Genomic DNA, 16820 nt, shown 5'->3' with positions numbered 1-16820 from the left:
CCTGACCTGCTTGAGTTCCAGCCCTGACTTTCTTTTGTGATGAACTGCAACATGGAAGTGTAAGCTCAATAAACCCTTTCCTCCCCAACTTGCTTCTTGGTCATGATGTTTGTGCAGGAATAGAAACCCTGACTAAGACACCACTGAACCTGGAGCTTGCCACCTCTGCTGGCCAGCAAGTCTCGGCAATCCTGTCTCTACTTCCAGCAGTGCCAGGGTTACAGGAGTTTGCGGCCATACCATCTTTCACGTTGGATGTGGGGATGAAACTCAGGTGCTCAGTACTGTTCAGTAAGCACCCTTGCCCTGAGCCGGCTCCCACCCCTGCTGCTGCCATGAAGACTCGTGTCTAGGTTCTTTCCTCTCAGTTCTTTAAACGTAGCTGCTGCCTCACCCCATGCCTACTTTGAAAACAACTCATTTAGTAATTCTGTTTTCACAAACTGTGTCTTCATCATCTGTCCTTCCCACCCGTGCGCTCATTCACACCTACACACCACTGAAGACACTTTGGGATGCATATCATTATCTCAAAGTTTCTGATTCTAGACATCTATTCCCTGTCAGGTAGCGGCTGTGTTGTACGATGTATTTGTTTTGACTGCACGATATCCTGAAACAGCATTTTAAAACAGAATTTAACATCAACAGCGTGCTACCTCCCCTCTCCTTACCATTCCCCAGGTAGAATTCTGTCTTACTCCAATATTCTACTTTAATATTATCTTTTTAAAAGCTAGGAAAGCGATGAGCGGCAACTGGAACAAGCTTTTCCTGGGGTTCTTCCACGGGACACTCGCAGCCAGTGCTGACGCACAGGAAGGTCTGAGTCTACGCTGGGAGCCGCGGCCTGACTAAGCACAGTGAGGCAGAGAGCCCAACACACGCGTGGCCTCTTGTTCTACTGCCGCTTTGACATTCTAGGAAAATCAGTATTGAACTTAATTTGTCCAGGTTTATCGGGGCAAATGGAAAGTTGAGATTTTAGACAGCCTCAATTCAATACGCCATCCTCAGTGGGAAATGTCAAGCCTGTTTTTTTTTTTCACTCTTCAGGCTTCCTGAAGCCTCCCTCAGTGGTGGCTTTCCTTGTATCTGTGAACAAGGAATTCTCTGGTAAAGGAGGTCAGCGTCTACACATGATACGAGCTTCTGTATCTTTAAGTCATCACTCAACACTGAAACACAAGAGCTTGGTAAAACCGTTAAAGCCCTACTTCCTGGGCAACAGCATCATTTCCATTCATCAGAAATAAATAAAATTCATCCAAGATAACAATTTTTTTCAATGAACTAAAATGATCCCAACATTAAAACCAAAACAAAAGTGTCTTATGTTCTCATGTTTTTAATTAAAGTATTTTGTTTTATAATCCTAGCTTGGTAATAACTTTTATATTCTTATATCACAAGTTTGTCTTTAAGTAAACTCACAGCACACTTAAGGCAGATTTAACCTGTACATAGTCTCAGCTCCTAAATGCCATAACATCATTTTATATAAACAGTAAAAGCTGAAAGCATCCATATTTTTCTTGTATTCATCATTTGAGTTAAAAATTAAGTAATACATTGGATTTCCATAAAATTTCACTTTTAAGATAGGAAACAAAAGCTACAACAATTCTGTAATTTCCTTTACCTAATTAAAATAAATATAGATGCTACCAAAAATTTAACTTTTAAATATGTGGGAAAAAAATCAATACTTTAGGACAGCTCAGAGGTAGAACACCTGCCTATCATATACAAGGCCCTGGGTTCAATCCCCAGACCCAGTCCTGAAAGGAAGAAGCAAAGAAAAGAAGGGAGAAAGGGAAGGAGGAAGGAAGGGAAGGAGGGAGGAAGGGAAGGAGAAAGGGAGGGAGGGAAGGAAGGAAAGAGGGAGGGAGTGAGGGAGGGAGAGAAGGAAGGAGGAGAAAGGGAAGGGGAGGAAAGCAAATGTTTTGTATTCATTCCTCATACAAGACTCTGCAGAACGCATAAAGAGTAGCTGCTATAAAAATCATATTGGTAAGTATTGCCTTAAAATCCTGCTTACATAATTTTATGTGTCCATTTCATTATCCAGATACATAAACCCAAAACGTCCTCCGGTTACTACGTTAAGAGCAGGAGGTTGGGTAGCTCTGAAGATCCAGTCTCCTGTCGTTAATACAAAGTGAGGCTTTAAAAGTAATTTGGTGATCCAAATCTTTGAGGAAACATGTATCATAAAGCCTTCAGGGGACCAATGGGCTCAGGTAGAAAATGCTGGGGACCGAAAGGCTTGCAGTCAATGTAGTGTTGCTAGCCTGCCTTTGGGAAACAGGAATGAAACCAGAACCGCTTGTTATTTATCACTGGAAAGCAAGAGCCGTCGAGTCATTTAGAAAAGGTATTCAGAAAAATACCTTAAAGTCTAGGTGTTTTCACATGTTCACTGGTGACAGGATGTGCCCCGTCAGGGTCTCTAGTTCACTCCTCTCTGCTGTGCTCAAGCGCTCCTTGCAAGCACAAATGTCACACAAATGTCTTCACCTTTAAAGGAGGACAAACTCTTCTGTGCTAAATCTTTTGAAATTCTTCTTTTCATCTTCTGAGAAAAGGTCTTCTTCATTGGCTGCAGTAGACGTAAAATCAAAGTCTCTGGAATGGCCATTTACAAAAGTAAATAATGGATATTTCTCCTTAGAGGAAATTTTCAACATCTGCAAGAGACAGCACAATGAATCATTCACCGGATGCAAGTGTGCATAGTAGGGCTGAGTGACACAGCTACGCGCTCAGCCCTTACTTGTTCTGTTCCTTTCTTGCACTGACCCTGTGCTGCTGTTTTAACTGTCCTGCCTACAGGCTTCAAGTTGATCAGCCCCACATAGTTTACCCATAAACATGCAAGCTGGGTTATGAGTCCTGTTCACCCCAAGGTCTCTCACAGTCTTCCAGTCCTGTTATTCTATAGTCATGCTGAAGATCTAACTCACATTTATGTTCTTTTTGCAAGTAACTAGAACATGACAAAATGGCAGTGAAATTTTGGGAAGGATTGCTTGGTAAGGCCACACACGTAAAAGCAGTGTAACATAGAGTCAGAAGGCCCAGTCTTACGTCAGGTCTGGAACTACCTCAAAGTGACCTTGGGCAAATGACTCTCCCTTATCCTCTATGAGAGACTCTAAGTCAGCCAATTTCCCTACTTCAGACTTGTTTTTTAAAAGATTAAAAGCAGCACTAAAAAAGCTCTTTTAAATATTCAGTTTGAGGGTCAGTGAGATCGCTCAGTGCGTAAAGATGCTGGCCACCAAGCCTGACAAACTGAGTTCCATATCCGCACCCATGTGGTGGAAAGAGAGAACTAATTCTTACTAGTTGTCCTCTGATTTCCACATGTATACAATGGCATGTGCATACTCACAATTTTTTTTTAAAAAAAAAGTATAAAAATGTAAAAAATAGGTTTGGTCTTTTCAAAGACTTCTTTCTACACTAAAATTTTTGACTAAAATACTTCTGCTTTAATCTAGTCACCATGAAAAAGTGATCTCTTCTTCAGTAATGCCAAATTGCCTCCTTACAAAAAAAGTAGCCCCTAAAATCTTGTGGGAGACCTGCAACTATTACATGATATGCTTGTTTATAAATTGCAGATTCAAGTGTATTTGAACAATTTTAAATCTTTTTGTTAAATAAATTCTATTAAAATGTAAACCATGTTCATAAAAACGAATAGAAAACTTTCTCTGAAGATTGTTTAGACAAAAACAAAAATTCTTTCTCATTTTTGTTTTTGAGACAATATGTAACTTGTCCCCAGACTTGCCACAACCTCACTGCCTCTGCCTCCCAACAGCCGGGGTTAGCAGCATGAGCCAACAGACCTGGCAAGAAGCAAGTGTTCGTTGTAAATAAGGAGCATTGAAACTCTGCAGAGTTGAAGCTACAGAGTGAAGACTGTGAGAATATCAACTGTACACATCCACATGACTAATCACCGGTTTAAAGATGGCTTGTTATCACCTGTAGATTTATCACACACAGGCACAAGCACAAATGCATGCACACATTACATTTGTAGATTCTCTTGAAACTGTGGCTTAGATAAGTATCTCTTGCAAAAGAAACAATGTTAAAAACATTTCAATGAGAAAGTTAACATAATTCACATTTTTCCTTTGTGGTTGCATAGAAACAAAGAATTTTTTTAAACAACCAAGTACTAAAAACATTAGTTGATAAAAACTAGATCTTATAATTCATTTCAGGCTTCTATTTTTTTCAGTGCTCTAAATTATTTGATTTGCGTTCTCTAGAACAAGAGGTGTTGGGCGAGAATATTGAAATAAAGAACAAAAGGCAGAAAGGATTGCATCTGAGGAGCCACCTTCCACCAGCCAACAGCTAGGATACACGCCAGACCTGCTTGTCACTTCCCATCCGTCTCCTGTCACTTGTAAAGTCCAGTATCCGATGGGCAAGCACCGATATCATATTGCCTTCAGATCAACAAAGCAAAGCTAATGTTAGACTCTTCCAACTTTCCTTTCAAGATCAGAAAAGAGTCATTGGGATTTGTTATCTATGAGCAAGATGCTTGTCAATTATCAATTAAATCTGCACCCCAGGGGAAGTGTCAAAAAGAAAACCTTTGCCCCTTGTAAAGTGCATCTCCCGTAATGCCACCTCAGGCCTCTTATATAAAACCTCTTGTATCCAGCTTTGAGAACTGTCAGTGGCAAATCTTTCTGAGTTTATTAAATAACACTGATAATCTTAAATGAGAACAGGGCATCTCAAAAGAAGACAGAGGTTTATCCAGGGGGCCGGGGAAAAGTCTCAGCAGTTAGAACACTGTCCCACATAGCAGCTCAGATCCATCTACGGCTCCGGTTCCAGGAGATCCGATGCCCCCTTTCTGCCTTCCACTGGGCACACATGTGGGGAAACACCCATACACGTTAAAATTAAAAAGAAGGTTTATATCCAAATTAGTTAAAATTTAATGTCCACATAAAGCCTGCAGCCTATGATTGGAGAGGTGACTCAGGAGTTACGGGCACTGGCTGCTCCTGCAGAGGACCCGAGTTTAGTTCCCAGTACCCGCACGGCCTCTTTGACCACAGGTAACTCAAGTTTCACAGGATCCAACACCCTTTCATTTCCACAGGCACCGGGAACACGTGTCTTGCACAAACACCCATGTGAAGAAATACCAAGGGTCATAAAATAAACATAAATGCCCTTCTTTAAAACGCCGCATGCGTGTTTATATCGAGTTCCTTTTCGCAGTGTCAGAACCCGGAGGTGAGCAAGATGCTGCTGCTGTGTCTTAGTGAGCGAGCGCAGCAACTGTGGTGATCCAGACAATGGGACACTGAGAGGCAGCAAGCCGAGAAAGCACACATGAATGCTTCAGATGTGTGGCGGCGTGGAAAAGGCCAGTCTATGGGACTGCACACTGGATGGCCACAGCTATGAGACATTCTCAAAAAGGAAAATGATGGCCACAGTATGAAGATCAGTGCAGCAGTGTAGGGCAATACCAGAACAGGGAAGTGGGAAGGGGTAGATGTGGGAATGGGGGAGGGAAGAGGGCTTAATGGGACTTTCAGGGAGTGGGAAGCCAGAAAAGGGGAAATCATTTGAAATGTAAATAAAAAATATATCGAATAAAAAAAAAAAAAGAAGATCAGTGTCTAAAAGAAGAAAGGATGGACGGGCATCTGACAGTTACACTATTGTTTATGACATCATAATGACATGTGTCTCGATATGTCCGTCAAAAGCCACCGAATACACAGCATACAGAGTAAATCTTAAAAATTCCAGACTTGGGACAATAGCAACGTGTCAATCTGAGCATCCTGGTAAGGAATATACTCCCCAGGGAGGACAGACTGGTAGTGGGGAGGGGGGCGTGTGGGCAGTTTCCTGCTCATTTTTTTTAAGCCAAAGCTAACCCTTAAAGGTTATTCAGTCTATTAAATGCACTATAATGGACATCTGGCTAAAAGATGAAACCAAGTGAAAACTTACCAGCACATCAACATGGTAGAGCAGCTAAGATGTCCTTTCAAGACAAATAAAGACTGGAACACCAAAGGGGCTTTGTAAATTATCTAGCTCATTCTTCTCTAAATCTACACATTCAGAACCAAAGGACTCAAATGATTATTACAGTCTTCTCTAAATCTACAGAACACGACTACACCAACAATTCAGCATTGGTTCATGCGTCCCCAAAGGCCTGTCAACAGATTTTCCAGGAACTTCCCACAGGGTAGCACCACAGCAAGGCATCTTTAAGAATATGAAGAACTACGGGCTTGAAAACTTGGGGACTGGGAAGATGGCTCAGTGGTGAAGAGCACTCGCTTGTCTTCAGAGGTCCCAGGTTTGGCTCCAAGCCCCCACATCAGATGGCTCACAACACCTATACGTCCAACTTCAGGGACCCAATGTCCTCTGTGTCTGAGGTGGGACCCACACAGACAAACACAAATTCATAAATAAAAATTACAAATACATTTAAAAATAATCAATCCTGAATTTTTTTTTTAAGGAAAATCTGACATTCTAATTAGAACAATGGCAGTGTTGTCAAATCTTGAGATTTTCCAAAGTGGATAATATAAAACCTACATTTAAAAGTTCCAAATTAGAGAGACAAAATGTCACTAGCTTAACACTAATCAAAGTAAAATGCATGTCAATAAATTAATGATTTAGGGAAATATTTATTCTATAATCTTTTTTTTAGGTATCCTTCTATATGTGTGTATGAGTGTTTTGCATATGAATGCTGTATTTGTGTATGTGTATGCTGTGTTTATGTATATGTGTGACATGTGTGTGCATGTGTATGCTGTGTTTGTGTATGTGTGTGCCATGTGTGTGCACAGGTGCAGGTAAGGCGAGATGAGAGCATTAGATCCCCTGAAGCTGGAGTTACTGGTGGTTGTGAGCAGCCTGAACTCAGGTTCTCCAGAAGAGCAGCAAACACGCTTAACTGCTGAGCCATCTCTCCAGAACCCAAATTTTTATTATATAATCTTTTACAAACTTATTATATATGTGTGTGTGCACCTATGGATGTCAGAAGAAAACTAGCTGGAGTCAGTGCTTTCCTTCAGCTGCATGGGTACTCAGGATGGAATTCAAATCATCGGTGTCTCTTGAAGACGCCCTCACCTGCTGAGTCATCTCCTAGCCCTAAATATCTCTAAAAACAGGATATAGATCTATTTATAAAACTCTAGAAGCAAATATAATGAAAATATTATTAACACATGTCTCTAGATGGGAAAAGTAACAATGAGCTTTTCTTCTGTTGGGTGTGTGTGTGTGTGTGTGTGTGTGTGTGTGCCTGTGTGATTTTCTAAACTTTTAAGCATGTACTTTGTCCATAAATTAGGAAAAAAAATCTCATTTTTAAACTTTTAAGATAGTTTACAAAAGCAGAAGTAATTTTGCAATGGGACTTGAGCAGCCTAAATTCTATTCTGTTTTCACAGCAGAGCTAAATGCATACTGAAGCTGCTTTATTGCCTGAAAAGGCAAGTCATAGAGTTCTTTACAGGAAAGAAATACAATCATACTTTATCTGTGTACTGGGTTGACGGGCCTCAGAATTTAGACGGGAAAAATCGAGAGGACAAAGTTGAGTAACTGATTTGATCATAAAGCCAGTTAGGAGGACGTAAGTAAAACAAGGGAATGGTGTCTTTCCCCATGCCCAAGCCCTTTCTACTATTGCCTACCACCGAACGCGTAAAACCATGCTAGTCCACAGCACTCTGTTGATATTCTCCATGGTCACTATACTGAGTTACAGCATATGCGTTGGCCACATCCTAAAACCAGCCAAAAAATGAAAAATAAAACATATCAAAATCACCTTGAAAAGCCACTCAATTGTTTAAAGCATGTCAGTCTTAATACTTTATGGACACCCTCTTCAGTGACGTGTGTAAATGTATACTATGTGACCAGAAATGGTGACACACACCCCTAAGTGTGACACACTCCCAAGTACCCAGGAGGATCAGGAGTTGGATGCTAGCCTGAACTAAATATATCAGGATACTGTCTTAAAATGCCACAAGTAAAATTAAATATATGTACATATGAACACACACACATAGATATAGACAAATAGATGATAGATAGATAATAGATGATAAATAGATGAATTAAATAATACTAATAATAACAAATGGAAGGAAGATAGATACACAGATAGACAGATAGATAGATAGATAGATAGGCAGGCAGGCAGGCAGGTAACTGTGAAAGAATGGCTGGAGAGATGGTTCAGTGGTTAGGAGCACCGGCTGTTCTTACAAAGGACCAGGGATTGATTCCCAGCATCCACATAGTGGCTCACAACCATCTGTAACTCCTGATAGCACTCTGGCTTCTACAGAAGCAAGCACACATGATACACAGATATTTGCAGGTGAAATGCTCACACACATAGAATAAAATAAATAGACACATAAGGAACATGAGTTCTTATTACTACACGAGCCCCGTTGTTGAACTGTATTAAGGCTGCTGGTGCTGTTAACTCCCTCACATCTGTCTCCTGATACTCAAAGCAACAACTTGTCATTAGCTCTTGTCCCCATGACAATGATCACCTGGGTGCATTGCTTTCTTTTCTTTTCTTTTCTTTTCTTTTCTTTTTTTTTTCTTTTTTGATTTTTTTGGGTTTTTTCGAGACAGGGTTTCTCTGTATAGCCCTGGCTGTCCTGGAACTCACTCGGTAGACCAGGCTGGCCTCGAACTCAGAAATCCGCCTGCCTCTGCCTCCCAGAGTGTTGGGATTACAGGCGTGTGCCACCACCGCCCCGCTTGGTGCATTGCTTTCTTAAGCATCACTCCCTCGGGCCCTGCAGCACCTCACTTCCCAGTGTCTTTTGGATAACTCTTTATTCACTTACTGTCTCCATCTAGTTCCACATCCCAAAACACAGATAGAAGATCTTCATCTCTCCTATACATTAGGTCATTCTACACTCACCCTCTTAAAATATTATCTGCAGGCTGGAGAGATGGCTCAGAGGTTAAGAACACCAGATGCTCTTCTAGAAGTCCTAAGTTCAATTCCCAGCAACTACATGGTGGCTCACAACCACCTATTCTGAGATGTGGTTCCCTCTTCTGGTGCACAGGCATATAGGCAGGCAGAACATTGTATACATAAAAAATAAATCTTTAAAAATAGATATTGTCTGCCCTCAGCTTCAGCTATTTCTCTACCAAGCACTGTTCCCATCCATGTGCAGAGATGAGGTGGGGAACACTGGAGGATCGGGCGAGCTCTATGGTTTCAAGGCTAAAGCGAGCTGACAAAGCCAGGTTTTGAGCATGGCAGCTTAATCCTAATATGCCTAATACTCTATCCAGCCTTCAACAGCAAATGAAGGCTCATTGTAACATCAGATCAAATCAATCATAATAGAGTAGAACAATTTCTTTCTCCCCAAATTAGCTCCCTTCAAGAATTTCTATTAATTTGAAGTGAAGTTGTTGCAAATGACAGATACTAAACAAAACAAAAAAAATTAACAAAGGTTTTAAATAATAGGAACTGTTTTATCAACAAGAAGTCTTTCTTTTTTTAACTTGGATTGTTTAGTTGACATTAAAAGACAGTCTCTATAATTCCCTGGCCTCCCTCTCCTAATTACAGTAAGATTACTAATGTCCCATATGTTTAGTTTGCCTTCAGGGTAGGGGAAGTGGATAGGAGAGAAATGACGTTGCATCTCTATCCCATTTCATCAGTGAACATCCCTGAAAGTCCTAGTGCACAGCCGCCCGGCTTCACCACCCTAAGTGTATCTACATGGCTAAGACGGCAGGGACACGTGTGAGGGCACGTCAGCACCATAAATACAATCAGGACCCTTCCTGTAAAAGGGAGGGAAAAGGAAGAGATGGGGATTAAACAGGTACCCAGCGCTTACGTGCCATTCACAGACAATCAAGCAAGGCCATGGGCCAAGCACATCTTCAGGGTCTGTAGTGAGAAAGGGCCAGGCTGAGACCCGATGACACTGAGGTGACAAGCCCTGTCAGCAAATTCTCACAACACTCTTCCTGGAGCTTCTCCCCACAGTATTTTCTGGTTCTTCTTCACACTTCTTCCCTGACTTCCAGCTCCAGCTCCATTCTACTGACTACCTCAGACCACACGGACTCCTCCAAGGCCCCGCGGACACGTCCAGTCAAGCATAAAGAGACCTAACATTGGCTGTGGCACTGGGCAGACTCAGCTCTGAACCAGATACCTGAGAACTGGGCCAGCCTGAGCGAGCTACTTGACCAGACTGTCTCACCTTGTTCAGACACAGATGCAGCATCTACCCCGCAGAGCGCCTGTGCAGACCCAATCTACTAACATGTATAAAGGTCTTACAAGATTGTCTGGTACCTGACGTGTTGGCCATTATTATCACAATACTAGTCTTCTGGCTTTCAGTCTCTATATGTTTATTAAACATATAGTCATTTGCTGTTAATGTCTATTCTTCTCTTTTTAACGAAACTATAAACCTCTGAAGATTATACAGAAAATCAAGAGTTCTCATCACCAGATCCAGGAGGGAAAGGATGCGGGTGGAGATCACAGAGTTAAAGGAAGGAGCATCTCTGGGAAATACAATCATGAACATGCGTCTAAACACAAAAGTGATTTCACAAAGACATTTTCCAAGACAGCAATGGGCAAGGAAAGAGAAAGCAGATTCTCTCTCTCTCACTCTGACTACTGAGGGCACACACACAGAGGCGGGTTCCAACCCAATATAAAACAAGCAACAAAAAGCAAACAACTGCTCAACAACAGAATCTACCTGAAAATTGAAGACTTTCAAGAATGTGTTCTCTGCCACTGGAAATAAAGATGAGCTGGTGTGCCAAAGGGAAGGTGACTTCTCAGGAAACCAGGAGACCAGGACAGAGAGGATGAGCAGCCTTGAGCTGCTGCGAGGGCCTTGGCTCAGCACCACTACTTACCAGTTGTCCCCATTTTTCCTAAAGACTTATGCATTTTATGTGTATGAGTGTTTTGCCTGTATATAAGGCTGTGCACCACATGCATGCCAGGTGATGGCAGAGATCAACGATCAGACACCCCTGAGAGGAGTCACAGACAGATGTCAGTGATCACGTTGGGTTCTGGGAATCGAACTGGAGTTCTTTGCAAGTCAGCTCTCTATCCCCAATCATTATGACTTTGTGAAAGTTATTGAGCTCCCTAGAACTTCCCTAGCTGTGTAAGCAATGTAACGGCATCTACCTCATAAAGTTCAATTAGAGTGAGATATGTAGGGTGCTTGGCAAGGGACTCGACAAATACTAGAGATACATCTCTGTGATCTCAAAGTCCATGAATGTAACTTTCTTTTACAGCTAGAGGATGACTAGGCATAGAATTTTTTTGTGTTAACCTCTATTCTATAATGAAATTTCTTAGTTTTATTAATTTATTAATAAAACTTAATTATAATTAAGTTTTTTAATTTATTAGTTTTTATTGATTTATCATTTATTTGTGTGTGTGTGTGTGTGTGTGTGTGTGTGTGTGTGTGTGTGTGTGTGTGTGTTTCTTTGAGTTATATAGGCATGCAGGATCCCTTGGAGAAGAAGAGGGTGCCAGATCTCCTGGAACTAGAGCTACAGACAACTGTAAGTTGCCAGGTGGATGCTGGGAATTGAACCAGGTCCTGTGGAAGCACAGTCAGTGCTCCTAAATACTAAGCCATCTCTCCAGCCACGATGATTAATTTCTTAATATTCTTGGGTTTTATGTGATTTTTCTGGCCTCAAACAGTAGCACTATCAGGTAATATGCTTGCCAACTGTACTGGCTGTTTTTGTGTGTCAAGTTGACACAGGCTGGAGTTATCACAGAGAAAGGAGCTTCAGTTGGGGAAGTGCCTCCATGAGATCCAGCTGTGGGGCATTTTATCAATTAGTGATCAAGGGGGAGGGCCCCTTGTGGGTGGTACCATTCCTGGGCTGGTATTCTTGGGTTCTATAAGAGAGCAGGCTGAGCAAGCCAGCGGAAGCAAGCCAGTAAGGAACATTCCTCCATGGCCTCTGCATCAGCTCCTGCTTCCTGACCTGCTTGAGTTCCAGTCCTGACTTCCTTTAGTGATGAACAGCAATGCAGAAGTGTAAGCTGAATAAACCCTTTCCTCCCCAACTTGCTTCTTGGTCAAGATGTTTGTGCAGGAATAGAAACCCCGACTAAGACACCAACAAAATAAATATCTTATTTGATAATCAGGTTGGGAACAATTGTTTTAAAAAGGAATATGAGAGAAAATGCAAATACTCCCATTACACCCTGCCCAGGACAGTGGAGCAGAGTGCATGCTAGCTAAGTCCCTAGGCTAGGCGGCTGTGTTAGCGGAAGCTACAGAAAGTCCTCAGGTCTGCCCTGCAGAACTCAAGAGAGACACAGGATCCAGATGCAAAGAAACAAAAAAGCAGAACAAATAAGGAGAAATGAAATTATTTTCTCAGCTTCAAGAAAGATTCTTAAACAGAGAGAAACTAGACACCCAATGAACAAGGTCCCAAATGAGGACATGTGATGCCAACACTGTCACCAACTTACATCGAAACAGTAAACCAGGCCAAGTACACTTCATAAACCCCACTGACTTCATCTCAGTCTTCAGAATGGTGTTACAGGCATATCAGAGAGGGAAAGAGCTTGCTCACTGATGCACAGCATATCAGATCTTAGGTTGTAGCAGTTAGAATTCAAACCTGAGAACTGCCAAAGAAAGATGCTCCCAGCGGGGGCCGGGGAAGGACAAGAATTTACAACAACATCACACTTGTCAACAGCCAACTCCCTACAGGAAACAGAAGTGCAGGCCTCCAGAGCAGAAAAGAGGAAAGACAGATAATTTGAAGTTGGGCTTATCACTCCCGGGAAAGAACTGGAAACACAGAAGGGGAGGGCCCCCAGGGAAACAGGAGTGGGAAGGGGAGTCAGCCAAGGTTGGTGTTAACCCCACACCGGCCATCACTTTGCTCCTGAATGGGGAATCTTGGGCACAATCAACAGATTTTTAAGATATGTGTACATATTACCTTTACATATACACATATACACAATTACATAGAGAAATTAGCTTTCTGAAAAGTATATTTTGAGTTATACATGCTAACAATTCTAAATCAATAGACCATTGTAAATTTTAAGGTAAGACCACAGCAATTGAAGGAAAATAAAACTGGAATAGACGGACATATACTGAAGACTATATAGCTCAATCATTGAGCTCTTGGATAGCTTATAAGAAAAACATTTTTACATATTTTATTTATTTGATATATATGATGAATACATCTTCAGATACACCAGAAAAGGGCACCAGATCCCATTACAGATGGTTGTGAGTCCCCATGTAGCTGCTGAGAATTGAACCCAGGGCCTCTGTAGGGGCAGCCAGTGCTCTTAACCACTGAGCCATCTCCCCAGCCCCTTAATCACACGTTAAAAAAAAAAAATCACTGTGGTGGCTGTGTTGGCAACAGACCTGTGGCAAGGTGACTGTTAAGAAACTAGAGCAGACATTTCTTTTTTCTTTTTTCACCTGTAGCCCTCTTCCTCCGACATATGCTCTCATACAGTGTAAGTAGACACAGGGATGTCTCAGTTTATTTACCCATTTATTACTTAACTACAGTCCCCAAAGTTGACTTTTTATTTTCAGACATGGGGATAGGTTACAAAATCAGTCATTGTCAGGTCCAGTTGAGAAGTGAAGGAACAGGTTCTGGGACCTCACACCCCGGTGACGTCAGCAGTAAGCAGCAGTATCTCGCAGAGAGGACCCTAACCATCTAGAGTGATGTCAGGAGATGGTATTCGTTTGTGTTCGTGGCCGGCTCTGCCCAGCACGCTAAACAACCTCAGAGGAGAAATTAATCGCTGTCTTTTCCCGCCACGGAAGTGGTGCTCCACTGGGCGTTCAAGAGCAGCTTTCAAAGGAGGGAGTGGTGCGGGCTGTAGTCTTGTTTAATCTGGGGTTTCCAGAGTCTGGACTTCCTTATTAAAGGCTGTCAACTGAGGGCTTTGACCACAAAGGCTTAGCATCGTGTCTTTAAGAGACATTTCAAGGAAGGTGTGGGGATGGGCCAGGGTGATGAGAAAGGCCAAGATGAACGCTCAGCAGGCACCACTCGGCATGCACTGGGCGGAGACGACCAAGATGCCTGTGCAGCACACACGGGGGTGAGGTGGAGAAAGACCCAGTCTGAGGGCGAGGCCCATAAAGGCAGCGTTGCTGATTTATAGGACAACCAAATTCCCTCTCAATTGCTCTGCCTCGCTTTAGCACTTTTATAATTTACTTTAGTGTCCACATTCCTTTGGATGGGTAGTAGATAAAACGTAACAGGTCTCCTTCTATACACAGTACCTGTGGCAGGATTCTAGTGAAATAAAAAAAAATAAAAATAATTTTACAACTTTTAAAATGGATCTTTTTATTTTATAGTCAAGTCTTACTGCTTTAAAAAAAAAAATACCTAAAAGCCACTTTATAAATACCCTTGTTAGGAGAGCCTGATAAAACAGTGTGTGGCAAAATAACTCCATCACCAAGAGCAACCGTGAGGAGGGATAAAATAGATAAAAGCACCACTGAAAAGCTTCTGGAGACAAGCGAGACGAGTCCATTGTGAGGAGGGAGAACCTGGTAGGGTGCAGGGATGCCAAAGGCGGGAACATAGAAAGAACCCTAGGTCCCAGGAAAACACCTTCAAGACAATTCACCTCTGCAGCCAGCAGGGGGAGCTGGGCAAACCCCGCTTCCACACAGGGCCAGGGCAGTGTGTCTCTACTAAGTGCACTGAGGCAGCGGCATCACCTTAAGTGACAGAAGTTAGGTACCAGCCAAGGGACAAACTGAAATCATGTGTCAGCCACTAAAATTCAGTAGGAAGGCAGTATTCTGTGTCATCTGCTGTAATACACCAAAAGGTGTAAGACCTGAAACGGAGGACCTGAAAATCACAAGGAAACATCAGGTAAACCTACTATTAGGTTTTACACGTCTTGGTTTTTTGTATTTTTGTTTTGGGGGTTTTTTTGTTTTTTGTTTTGGTTTTGGTTTTGGTTTTTAAGAAAATCTGGTCATCTTTAAAAATAGAAATAAAAATAAAGTGAGAGTCACAGAAGTTAGTAAACTCCTCTAGATGAAAGCGGATTCAATATACATAGATGCCTCGTGGTATCTCCTGAAGCCCAGACGCTCACGTGATAAACAGCGTCACTTCCCTGACTGGGCTTAGGCAGGAGAAGGCCCTTGTTTGTAAGACGCACACACTCCACTCTTCAAGCATAATGGGGCATCGTGCTAGCAATTACTCTCACATGGTTCCGGGGCAAAGTTAACTGTATTACACCTTCAACTCTTTTTTAAAATGTCTAACTGTCTCTTTTAAATGGATGAGAAATAAAGACATAAGCAAACACAACCAGTATTTGTTCATCAACAAAAAGCACTATAAGAAATAGCCATGGAAACAAGAGTGACACAAAATGACCCCACACAGAAGCAGCGTGAGAAAGAACAAAAGAGACATCAGGAAGACGCCACTCACTACAACACAAGGAATTCAGAATCCTGCAAGACACAGGATCTGGACAGTGAGGCACAGAAACAGACAAGAGTCAGGGAATGCTATCAGAGTCAGAGGAAGCAATTGCAATTACATAACTGTAGATGATTCCTTTGGGCCAGGCGAGGTGGTGCAGACCTGTAATCCCAACGCTTGGTATGCAGAAGGGAGAGAGTCAGGGACTTAGACCTTGAGAATGGCTCAGTGGGTAAGGGGGCCTGCGGCCAAGTCTGACGGTGAGTTAGGTTGTGGAGATCCATGTGGGAGAAGGGAAGAGCTGACCCCTATAAGTTGTCTACTGACCTACATATGGACACACACACACACACACACACACACACACAATAAACTCACATAAATAATAAATACAACAATTTGAGGGGGGTTGGGAGGGAGGGGAGGAGAGAGGTGGAAATGGAGAGGGAGAGAATGAATACCAGGCTAGCCTCAGCTACATAGCTTCAAGGACAGCTGGAGATACATTCGGATCTGTCTAAAAACAAAAACAAAAACATGAAACATAAAACAAAAAACAATCCAGGGGCCGAAGAGATGGCTCGGTGGTTCAGAGCTTTGGTTGCCCTTCCTCACGACCCAGGTTTGATTCCCCGCACCCATATGGAAGCTCACAGCCATCTGTAACTTCAGTTCCAGGGGACCTGATACCCTCGTCTGTCTTCCTCAGGCACCAATCATGTCCAGAGCAAACACGTCATGCAGCCGAAATAGTCACACATAAGATAAATAAATCTAATACAAAATTGTGATCAATAGAAGCGATTGTAGTCAATCAGTAGATTCAATTGAAGAGTAAGACCTAATAATCAAATTTGTACATAAATTAATGAGATTGCCAGAAAATACATAAAACTAAGTGCAAGAAAATATAAAGAAGAATCAGAGAATTCTATCCTCACAGGTGGGAACTTATCCCACAGTCTAGCTCAGGCCATCAGACCTGGCAGCAGACTGCCACCGCGTCCTAATCCTCTTGCCCCTATATTGACATGACTCATTGCTGTGACAAACAGCTGGCAAATGTACTGTGGTAGTTTGAATTTGCTTGGCCCAGGAATGGCACTGTCAGGAGGTGTGGCCTTGTTGGAGTAGGTGTGACCTTGCTGGAGGAAGTGTGTCACTGTGGGTAATGAGACCCTCCTCCTAACCTTACATGGGAGCCAGTC

General features: G+C 42.3%; 1 protein-coding gene across 4 annotated transcripts in view; it reads right to left on the bottom strand.

Moving 5' to 3' along the window:
* Positions 1–1906: 1906 nt before the first annotated feature.
* Positions 1907–16820, bottom strand: part of Atg4c (autophagy related 4C cysteine peptidase) — a 62847-nt gene continuing 47933 nt past the window's right edge. For all 4 annotated transcript variants that reach the window (XM_052176825.1, XM_052176819.1, XM_052176820.1 and 1 more), the window contains one exon: positions 1907–2690. In XM_052176825.1, coding sequence (XP_052032785.1) covers positions 2523–2690 — 168 coding nt within the window. In that variant the 3' untranslated portion in view covers positions 1907–2522. The remainder of the gene's footprint in view (positions 2691–16820) is intronic.

Source organism: Apodemus sylvaticus, chromosome 3, assembly GCF_947179515.1.
Source record: "Apodemus sylvaticus chromosome 3, mApoSyl1.1, whole genome shotgun sequence".
Classification (NCBI taxonomy): domain Eukaryota; kingdom Metazoa; phylum Chordata; class Mammalia; order Rodentia; family Muridae; genus Apodemus; species Apodemus sylvaticus.
This window is presented reverse-complemented; position numbering and strand designations above follow the sequence as displayed.